The 11,185-nt window shown below is 40.2% G+C and overlaps 1 protein-coding gene across 2 annotated transcripts; it reads left to right on the top strand.

The window, feature by feature from the left end:
- Positions 1-523: 523 nt before the first annotated feature.
- TMEM185A (transmembrane protein 185A) lies at positions 524-11,096 on the top strand. 2 transcript variants are annotated; one of them, XM_048080206.2, is made up of 7 exons: positions 524-605; positions 3,359-3,535; positions 4,460-4,667; positions 6,713-6,796; positions 7,728-7,904; positions 8,235-8,358; positions 10,151-11,096. In XM_048080206.2, exons 1-7 carry the CDS (start codon positions 541-543, stop codon positions 10,393-10,395), a joined length of 1,080 nt encoding a protein of 359 aa, XP_047936163.2. In that variant the 5' UTR covers positions 524-540; the 3' UTR covers positions 10,396-11,096. The 2 variants fall into 2 exon arrangements, with proteins under 2 accessions (XP_047936163.2, XP_047936173.1); XM_048080216.2 differs by lacking the exon at positions 524-605 and adding an exon at positions 636-794.
- Positions 11,097-11,185: the final 89 nt, after the last annotated feature.

Raw genomic sequence — 11,185 nt, 5'->3', positions numbered from 1 at the left:
GGTGCACGACCTTCATTTAAAAATGGAAAATCTGTTTCTCAGTTGTTTGTTCAAACAGCTAATTAGTTTCACTTAAGGAAAAAAAAAAAAAAGAAAAAGAAAAAGAAAAAGCTGTTAACCAGAACTTTAGCCTAAGCCCTCAGCATTGATTCTCGTTTTGCCTTTCCTAGCTTGGCTGAAGTGTTTTGGTACCTAGTATTTTCTCTCCATGAAGACACTTATGCAGCGTAATCAAGTGATCTCAGTGTCTTTCAAACAGATTCACTCGGTTCCTTGTGCCATTTTTTCAGAGCACTTGGTCACTCCTGCAGCTCTCATCTTCCACAACTTCCATTCCGTTCCCATGCCCCCGATGCCGGGACACTTAGGAGCCTGACGTGACCGACTCCAGAACACCCCCTGAAGCAGCTCTCAGCCTCTGGAGCGCCGCCTTTCCCGTTCAGCCCCGCTCACGGACCAGCGCCGGCTGAGGCAGCGCCGAGCCCTCGGAGCCCCGCCCGCAGCCACCTCCCGGCACGGCTTCGCGCCCTGTCACCGCGCATGCGCAGCGCCGCCCGTGAAGCCCGCTGGAGGCCCGCCCTCTTCCCGGCGGAGGCAACGGCGCGGTGAGGGCCCGGCGGGCGTTGCGCATGCGCGGGGCGGGCGGCCGGGGGCCGGCGGAGCGGCGGCGAGGCCAGGCCCGGGCAGGGCGGGCGGCGGCGGCTGCGCCATGCGCGCCTGGTAGAGCGCGGCCGGAGCGGGGCCGCCGGGGCCGCCATGAACCTGCGGGGCCTCTTCCAGGACTTCAACCCCAGGTGAGGGCGGCCCCGGCGGTCCCCGGGCGGCTGCGGCTCCGCGGGCGGCCCCGGGCGGCCCCGGGCCCTGCCCGTCGCTGTGGGAGCCCCGCTGGGGTCGGGCGGTGCCCGGCCTCCTTCCAGGGGCTGCGGGGTGTGGGGGTGGGGGCTGGGGGCAGAGCTGCCCAGACGTGGGCACCTGGTGGGTGGGGAGGGCTTTGTGTGTGTGTGGAGGAGCTGCAGGGAGCAGGGCACCAGGGCTGCCGGCGGTGTGTGTGTGTGCTGCGCTTCGGGATCTGCAAGCCAAGGCGATAGTCACCCCAAATCCTGGGCTCCTGTCCCTGGAAACGAGGGCGATAGTCACCCCAAATCCTGCGCTTCTGGCTCTGCAAACTAAGGCAATAGTCACCCCAAATCCTCAGCTTCTGTCCCTGGAAACTAAGGCGATAGTCACCCCAAATCCTGGGCTTCTGACCCTGGAAACGAAAGCGATAGCCACCCCAAATTGAGCTTCCACAGTCCTGCCAAGTAGCTATGGATGCACGCAACTCTTAAGAAAGCCAAGAGACCCAGTTCGGATTGGCTTTGCTGTTACAAGATATTTTAAGACCGCGGAATAAAGTCCTCAGAATAACGTCTGCAGGTTGGCATGCAGCGTGGAGAGCCCTGGAAAATCTTGTTCATGAAAGAGGCCGTGCATGATTGCAGTCACAAAAAGCTGCGTTCAATCAGTTGTCTAGACGAGCGGAAGCATAACAAATGCTTCAGGAAATGCGTTGTTGCAGAGGGGTTCAAACAAACGCTCAAAGTACATGTGTTTGAAAGTAATGGAAAAGTAGGGGGAAGAAGTTTCAGAAGCTTATTAGGTTTTGTTATTGCTAAGCTCTGTTTGCAGCTTGTTTGGATGCAGTCTAAATGATGAATTTATTCATTTTATTCAGCCCTTTATCAGGGAGTGTAGTGATAGGACAAGGACTGATGGTTTAAACTAAAAGAGAGTAGGTTTAGATTAGATAGTAGGAAGAAATTCTTTACTGTGAGGCAGTGAACGGGCTGCCCAGAGGAGCTGTGGATGCCCCATCCCTGGAGGTGTTCAAGGCCAGGCTGGATGGGGCTGGGGGCAGCTTGGTCTGGTGGGAGGTGTCCCAGCCCATGGCAGGGGGTTGGAAGCAGATGGGCTTTAAGGTCCCTTCCAAAGCAAACCACTCTGTGATTTATAAATGAACAAGCTGAATGCTGCACTAGTGCAGGTAACTTAATCTTGAATGTTTTGACGTTTACTGGAACATTCAGGGAGCCCTGGTATTGAGCCACATGATGCTTCACTTCTGCTTTTATTGAGGAACCAGAGAAAGCACAAATTACTCAAATACTGAACACTGGAAGCGTGTGAGTAGCCTAGGAAGCTGAAGGGTCTCTTTGCTGCTGTGAAGAGTGACTGTTGGTTTGTATCAGCCTGTCATGAAGTCGCTCCATCAGGCATGCCAGGAGGTGCTGACCCAGTAAAGCAGCTTTTTGTAATTAAAGGACACCTGAAATTGTTGTGCTGAACAGAAACAAGGCAGCTTGATATCTAAAAGAGGCAGTGCTGATTTAATGGGCGTTTTATCACTATTTGATGAGAGTGGAAGTAGGCAGGGTGAGTTATGCTGTGGGAGTAAAGATAGTATTCCTGACTTGCTGCTTTACTCTGCAGTGAGTGCTTACTGTTCTTTAGGTTATCCAGGCCTTAAAATATATATAATTACCTTGCTGAAGTGTTGTTGAAGCTAATTACGTGTTTTCTAAAGCAATCTGTGATCCTCTGGTGAATGGCACTCCTAAGCGTAGATGACTTTTTCCCTTCCTGTAGTGTGAGGAAATCGTGTACTGTGTAATTATTTTGTCTGACTTCTGGGGGTGCAAACAATCGCTGTGCCACGGTTTTCAAGTATTCTGCAAACATTGATTCATTCCTAGGCTGACTTGTTTATAAAATGTATCAGCATAACTGTTTTAAACTTACAGCAGGATCCTCAGTTAGAAATCTGACTTTTTGTCAGTAACTTTGTTAAAAATTTTAATCCCATTTTGTTTTAAGGGAGTATAAAAACAATCTGTGTTTATATCACAACGTGGAACAACTTTTCATCTTTAATCAGTCTTTGACATTCAAAATTAAGCTACATAATTTATGTAACTTTATCCATGCTGTTTTTAACTTATTTCATTTGATTTGTACGAAGGAACGCGCTTTCCAGAAAGTGTACAACTGGCATGATTCTGAGCCTCTAATAACCCAGCTCCTGAGTGGATCCTTGTGGGAGGAAGCTATTTATAGGAGCCCATTCATTAAGTTTGTCATGCAAGAATGCTTTTGATGTGTTCCCTTGAAGCAATGGTTTTATGAGTGAAAGAGATGATATGCGATATTTGTGATGAAATATTTGACTCTTCAGATCTGATTTGATTCTTTGCAGAGAATTTTGACACACATTTTTGGATTGGAAGTGTTCTGATTAAATTTTAGCTATGACTGATTTTCTTGTTCTCTGAAATCTTTGTGTTAAGTTGCATGCCTTAATTTCTGTTTGTTTGTTTCCTAGCAAATTTCTGATTTATGCCTGTCTGCTGCTTTTCTCTGTGTTGCTGTCGCTACGTTTGGATGACAAAATTCAATGGAGTTACTGGGCTGTGTTTGCTCCGATCTGGCTCTGGAAGCTAATGGTGATTGTGGGTGCCTCAGTGGGAACAGGAGTGTGGGCCCGGAACCCGCAGTATCGGTAAGTTGAGGATATTTATTTTGCAGAACAAAGGGAACAGTGTGTGTTTTCCATATGAATCAAATTCCTAAATAGGTTTTCAAAAAACATAAGATCTACCATCCAGAAGGTTTGCTTTTAACATACGGGTTATGATAATCATTTCAAATAATGTATGCAAACAGTGTTGTGCAGATATGGATGTCTTCCTCCTACTTACAGCAATCTATCACAGTCTTAAAGAATATTGTCTTGGGGAAGTTAAAACTTCTCATGGGGTGACTCTGCATTTTCCTGTTAGAACACCGGGAATTCTTTGCTTTAATATAATTTGTACAGACATATGTATCTTCACAGAATGTGCTATATTTAATTGGTTACTTTCTAAACCAACTTCCTGAAAGGTACAGATCAGATTGAAGAATGTTGGATTTTTTTCTGTCCTTGTCATGTGTATAATCTCAGCGAACAGATGCAGGGATACTCAGTGATTCTTGAATATACAGCAAAGATAGAGAATTCTCCTCAGAAGTGAACTTCAGTTTTACAAGAAATAGTCACATAGTTTAACATGCTTGTATACATGGAACATTTGTGAAGTAAGATGTTTTTGGGAACAAATTTTGTAGATTCCTCTTCATTTTTTGTCAAAGTTGCTTAACAGTGATATTTCAATTGTGAGTATAGGATAAAATAACTTCCAGACCTTTAAATGCATCAGTGCTGATCTTTTTTTTGGTAAGGAAAAATGGGGAGCAAGTTCTGTTGCTTCATCAGCAACGTATTCTAATAGTGGTTAGTTGGGAGGAACATACACATTTGTTTAAAAATCAGGGGTTAATATCCAAAAATTAATTCTTGTAAATGAAGTGTCTTGGGATGTTTGCAGGATGGCGTGCTCTCTTGTTGGCATGTAAACTGAATGTTTCTTTTACCTCTTTTTAGAGCAGAAGGAGAAACATGCGTGGAGTTCAAAGCGATGTTAATAGCAGTAGGCATCCACCTGCTGCTGCTGATGTTTGAAGTTCTGGTGTGTGACAGGATCGAAAGAGGAACCCATTTTTGGCTTCTGGTCTTCATGCCGTTATTCTTCGTATCTCCCGTGTCAGTGGCAGCTTGTGTATGGGGATTCCGACATGACAGGTCCCTGGAGGTAACGCTTTGTTATGTATAAAAACTGGGACAATGCAAGACTAGGAGTCTTTTGTTAGAGTGCCCCTCTGTAAAGCATGATATGGATGACTGCATCAGTTCAATTAATTGTTTGCACTGACCTACTACAGTGAAAAATTAGGATTGGGAATCATTTTTTCTTATCTCTTCTAATTTTTTTCAACTATAAAATTGCAGTGCGTTTTAAACCTGTTTTTTTATTGCATGTTAAAAAAACCTACTACAAACTGTGCAATATGAACTAATACTAGACACACAAAAACTGAACTTACTAAAAAACAAACAAGCAAACAAAACCTTCCACTGATAGCAAGCACTGTCCCTATGCAGAATCGAACTTCCAAAGCCCTAGGTAATCAGGGCTGAAAATTTCTTATCCTTCCCAATCAGTGTGCTTAATTTGTCATTTGGGAGTGCAGATGGCAAGCGTAAACCAGTAATTTTCTGTGTTCTACCTCTAGCTCCTTTCCTCTCTAGTGAGATCCTTCTGGTTTTGGAAGAACTTCCCACAGTTGTGGCAGTCTTGATAATATATATCAATATCATGGTGGGGCCAGAAAAAGCTTTCTTTTGTATGTTACTATTTTTATAGTCAATAAAGCAACATTTATTTAAGACATATTGAATTCATTAAATTTTGAGCCTAGGCACTCCAGCCATACATGTGCTTGCCATACGTAGCTCAAATGTTAACATGATTCTTAGAAAAAGATCTTTAACAATTGATCCTCTGATGTTGTTATTCTTATTCTTTCTATTTGCCATTGCATTTTTCTGCTTGGTTGGTCTTATGCTAGAGTGTGGGTTTTCTGAGGTGTTTTCTGGTCATTTACTCTTTTGACTAAGCCAGTGTTACAAAACTATTTAAAATCTAGTTTTCCAGTGTTGTTAAAGTGACTTGTACTTCAACAGTGAAGACTTCTGCAGTATGCAAGTACCTGGCACCTTTTCTCTCCCTGTGTTAAGAACTTCAAAGGATTTAGCCACGAGATCACTGTAGGCAACCTGTATGTTAGTGAAAAGCAGTACATACCGTCTGCCTCTGAGAAATATGACGTTTCAAAGATGCCTTACTTTCAAAGTACCTGAGTGTTTAGTTAAAATAGGAAAATGTTTCTAACTTAAACTCAAGAGCACTAGTTAGTTCTTTCAGGTAATAATTCTGTTTTATTTTTTGAAATTCCTACCCACATAGGGATGGGCCATAAACATTTGAAACAGATCTTGCTGAGTCTGGTGTTTCATTGTTTTGCTTTCTCCAACTTGTCACAAACTTGATTTTTTTTTTTTTTAGTATAATTTAGGGTTAGTTCTAATAGTAGCAATTGGGACACACGAAAAGCTTTTGTTTAATATTTTGATGAAAACTATTGCTTTTCTGTATGCCTCAAAACCTAGGTATCTTGAGTGGGATTTTAAACGCCACTTAATTATACAGTAAATGATTGAATTTGGATGTTGTCTTTCAGTATTATATATATTCTTCCTAAAACTCTGACTTAAAACTGTGTTGCTCATGGTTTAGGATGAAAATTACATATATTTAATACATTACTGCAACAATTAAAATATGTCTTTAAAGAAAGACAAACTTGATAATTTTGAATTTAAGGACTTTTTAGTACTTTAATTCTAGCAGTATTTCTCACCTGAAGAAAACAGCTGAAGTTGTTTTCTGTTTCTTTCTTACTTTGGCTGTGTTTTTTTTTTTTCCTCCAACCTGATTCGTTTGTTTTTTCTAATTTCTCTGCTCACTCTCATAGGTGCTGTAGGTAGAGCTTTTATTTTTGTTTTACATACCAGGAAGGCCTTCCCTCAGGGGATACCTGCATTGGCATTTACCATATTGGGATCACAGCTCCTCAAGTTTAGGGATGCTTAGTAATATTTAATATAAATGCAAATGATGTTCCATATTGCAGTGATAAGTATAGGGTCAGAAAAGTCCTTTAACATATTCCTTAGTTATCTCAGAGATAACTTTAGAATGCTAAGTGTTAACTAACATTTCTTCTCTTTTTCTAGCTGGAAATCTTATGTTCAGTCAATATTCTACAATTCATATTTATTGCACTCAGACTAGATGAGATCATCAGATGGCCATGGCTTGTACGTAAAATGCGTTTTCTTCTTAAACTTGTTTAAATACTCAATTTCATTCAAATATTTAGTACAGGGAACAGTTAATGTATGGTCAGAGTCCATGATCTCCCTTTTGCTCATTTAACAGTCCTTCACTGATGGTCTGATGCTTCATTCAGTAGTCATGGGAAAGGCTGTTCCCTGAGTAAGAGCACAGCATTCCTTCCTTCAGGGGAAGAGGGACATGCCATCAACTGTAATTAATTAATTTCTGGTCAGTTGTTGGCAGGGGGAGGGCAGAATCCTAAAGAAAAGTTTCCAGTTGCAATACTAAACCAGCCACAAAAATGATTGGTGAGTTAGGGAAAGTGTTGGTAAATATTGTGTGGTAAATAACTTGTTTTGTTACTACCATGCATCGAAATCGACCTCCTGTGGTCACTGTGAAAATATGCTGAGATCTACTGTTCCAAGTAGCTTTAGAATACAAAAGCTCTGTTCCTGTGTCTGGCTTTGTATAAACTGCCATAAATCTGATAATCTGTCAAGATTATGACTGCCCTTACTATTTTTCAAAAAAAATGTGGAAAACGATCTCATTCAGAAACACTTGGAGTAAGGTGTCCAATGTAGAAAATGCTTGCTAAAGTCAATTTCAAGTACTGTTTGAACTTACTTTTTAAGTTTAACTATATTGACTTAATTTTAAACGTTCAGCTTGATGGGGTTTACAGAGCTTACTGAGGAACCCCAAAGAGCTGATATGGCTTATAACAATGCATGTGATTTGCAAAGCTTTTCTGCTAGAGATTAAATTAGACGATTACACTTGATTCTTTTTTATGCTTAATATGTGGACTTGCTTTATTTAAAAAAAAAAACAAAAACAAAAAAAAAATGAAAAATGCATCACTGGGTGGGGTGCAAAAGCAGCTAACTTCTTTAATTTTTCTTTCAGGTTGTTTGCGTTCCATTGTGGATCTTGATGTCCTTTCTGTGTCTCGTGGTGCTCTATTACATTGTATGGTCTGTTCTGTTCTTGCGCTCCATGGATGTGATTGCTGAACAACGGAGGACGCACATAACAATGGCTGTCAGCTGGATGACAATTGTAGTCCCACTGCTCACGTTTGAGGTAGGATAAAGCCTAAAGTTTTATATATCTTGTTCTTTGTTCAGAGAATGGTGAATGTTGCTCTCTTTGAACTCGTTAAAATGAAGATACCACATTTTGTTCGGAATAAAACATTAAATGCAAATATGAAGGGAAAACCAAGAATTTGTGTGCTTTTTAATTTTTGTGTGTAAAATGCCTCACATTGGAACCATAAAAACACATTTACATGGAGGCTGTTTTTCCTAACAAATTTGTGAAGTTAAAGATCAGTGTGTTTAAAAGAAGCTTGGAAATGTGTATTACAATGGATATTAGAAATTGATGTTGTATATTTTTTTTCTCCTTTAGATTTTACTAGTACACAGACTAGACGGGCACAATTCTTTCTCTTTTATACCCATATTTGTTCCTCTTTGGCTTTCACTGATAACTTTAATGGCAACAACATTTGGGCAAAAAGGAGGAAATCACTGTAAGTACTAAATTATCATTGATGGAAACTAAGAGTGAAACTCGAGATTTAAATGCATTTTACTAAGACTTCTATTTTTAAGAAGCGTTGTTCTGTGTATTGTCTCATAAAATAGTTTAGATGCATCTGTTACTGCTCCCTTGAGATGGTTCTTCGAAGTTTGCGGTGTTTATAGTGTATCTTGGTCTTTTTGTTATTAATGTAACAGCATGGATGTTTCTGTTTGGATGCAAGTTGAGATCCCAGTGGGGTTTAAATTGTAAGTTAGCTTTTTGTCCTTGTTCCTGTGGGTTTCACTCTCATGGGACATGACTAGATCCTTCTATTCTGGGTTCTGAAAATAGTGTACCACCTATCATTGTAATTGGCACTAGTAGCCTGAAGTAGCTTTCTCTGTCCTCTCTGGCTAAATAGTTCTCTGTGCTGCTTAGATATGACTTCAGTTGCATGAGAGGCCAAGTGTAAATTTACCACTTTTTTATTTCCTCAATAATCACCATTGTTGAAAAGAGCATTTGCCCTTTCAGCCATATAACAGTACTGACTCAGCGCAGGCGAGTAGCTCTTGCTACCCAAATTGCAGTTAGTGTTCTTTTGTGACAAGACAATAAAACTTACTAGGATTTGTCAGAGTTGAAAGAAACCAGCTGTGATATTTATTTCATAAACTTCATTTTGGTCCAGTTGTGAAATATGTTGAATTTCTCTCTTCAGTCATGAGTGTGTATCTTCACACTTAGCTTACCCTTTTTTTTGTATGGAAAACTGTTCTGGGTGATTTTTTTTTTTTTAAAAGCATGCTGTTGATGATTTGTAGCCAAATTAGTCATTTGGAAAGCCAGACATCCATTTTATATTCTGTAGGGTTAGTAAGCATTGTAAACGTAAAAATAAATAAATAAATAAAAAAAATCTGAAGTGATCCTCAGAAGACTTGCATGAAGATCCACCATTAAAGAGTGCTAAGTGAAATTCATCAATGGCCATCAAGTATGATCTCTGCAAAAAGATGGGTTGTATAGGATCTTCCCTGGCAAATACGCAGTACCTTTACTTCTTTCACTGAAAGATTTGCCTTGGTGGGCAGGCTGTTCCTTTCAATGCTGACCTTTTGGTATTGGTTAACAGAAGAGTGCCATCTGCTGAGTTACAAGTGTCACTTAGTTAAATGCTCTCTTTCAAAATCTTTGCAGAAAAAATAGATGACAAACAGAAGAGATACTGTTGTTTTAATCTACCGTAGATAATGCCAAAGATGAGATGCTCATGTCATTACATCATATTTAGCTAACAACAAAAATATTTGGGGAATACTGAACACATACACTTACTAATCACTGTCAGCCTATGCCATCACAGCCTCTCTGGCACTGTAACCTATGTGTATCAAATAAAAATTGGCGTGAAAGTCTTCCTGTGTGACATTGATCGCTGGAGAGATGAAAAGCCTTTTGTGTTCTTTCTGCCTACATACCGATGTGATCTGTCACTGCTTAACACATGAGATGCTGTGGATTCTTGCTCTGGTAGCTTAGCTCTTAATACGTACATATGCACATGCAGACACGTGTGTAGATATCTGACCTTTAATGCTGTTATGATAGGTATAAGTGACACTGAGAAGCAGCACTAATGTAAATTTAAAGTTGTTCATATGGAAACAATCAAGAGAACTGAAGTAGGCAGATGAAGCAGTCCTTGGTTTCTTTAATTAAATTCTTACCTATTTTGTAATCATGTGAAATCATTCTTTTTCTATTTTGTAATCATGTGAAATGATTATTTTTTTTAGGGTGGTTTGGAATTCGCAAGGACTTCTGCCAGTTCCTGCTTGAAATTTTCCCATTCTTGCGAGAATATGGAAATATTTCCTATGATCTTCATCATGAAGATAATGAAGAAGCAGAAGAAACCCCAGTTCCTGAGCCACCAAAAATTGCACCAATGTTTCGAAAAAAGACTGGAGTGGTCATAACACAGAGTCCGGGGAAATACGTGATTCCACCTCCTAAATTAAATATCGATATGCCAGATTAAGATGGCAACAGCCTGTTAAACTGGAACTGGGAATCAAAAGACAAATGCAGCTCATCTCATGCCTTGTCCCAATTACTTAAAAATAGCTATTGCTTGATCAGTGGCTTGGATCACAGAAATCAGATCTAGAAGATAAATTGAGGTTTTTCCACAGAGATTTTGTGAACCTTCCTAATGGCTTGGTTGCACACTTGCCTGTATAGTATTTATATGAACATTTTAGCAGTGTAATATATTGTTTAAAAGTCTCGTCCTGTACAGTATAAGTATTATCTAAAAGTATTTTTTTAAAAAGCCTGTATGAATTGCCTATGCTATTCTAAGTGTCTTTCAGGTCCTAAATATACACTTGATTTTCATGTCTGTGCTAAGTACTTTGGAGATGTCTTGGTATAGTACCTCTTTCCTTCTTTTCTTTTTCAGCCACAATCATTACCTTAACTGCAAAAGCACAGGTGTTTTGCGCTTCTAAGGCAAGACTGGAAAGCTTTTGGGGGGTGGAATGGAATGTATCGCAGCTTTTAAATGATGCTTCTGAGTTAGCTATGTGAATTATTATGTAAGTATTTCAACCTTTGCACTGGCTTGGGAGTTAAGTGTTGCTTTTGTTGCTTTTCCAGGTTCATTCTTCTAGCTCCTTTTGAGCAACATGTACACCGTTCTCCCAGTAGTTTGGCAGTTTAATAAACTCTTTCTTCTTGTGTTGTGTGTGTAATTTACACCTGAAGCATTAGTTGCAGGTTTTATAGCTGGTATAAACATAGTAACTTGGTCTTCATTACTGTTTTTT

The sequence above is a fragment of the Anser cygnoides genome, chromosome 13, assembly GCF_040182565.1.
Source record: "Anser cygnoides isolate HZ-2024a breed goose chromosome 13, Taihu_goose_T2T_genome, whole genome shotgun sequence".
Lineage (NCBI taxonomy): Eukaryota > Metazoa > Chordata > Aves > Anseriformes > Anatidae > Anser > Anser cygnoides.
The sequence above is the reverse complement of the archived record's forward strand: the minus strand, read 5'-3'. Positions and strand labels throughout refer to the sequence as shown.

What these genes read in the sequence shown, in the direction of transcription:
- TMEM185A (XM_048080206.2), top strand. Translation starts at nt 541, where the DNA reads ATGCGCAGCGCCGCCCGTGAAGCCCGCTGGAGGCCCGCCCTCTTCCCG. An exon ending in GCCCGGAACCCGCAGTATCG is followed by an intron (nt 3,536 to 4,459) that starts GTAAGTTGAGGA and finishes ACCTCTTTTTAG; the next exon opens with AGCAGAAGGAGAAACATGCG. An exon ending in TCATCAGATGGCCATGGCTT is followed by an intron (nt 6,797 to 7,727) that starts GTACGTAAAATG and finishes TTTTTCTTTCAG; the next exon opens with GTTGTTTGCGTTCCATTGTG.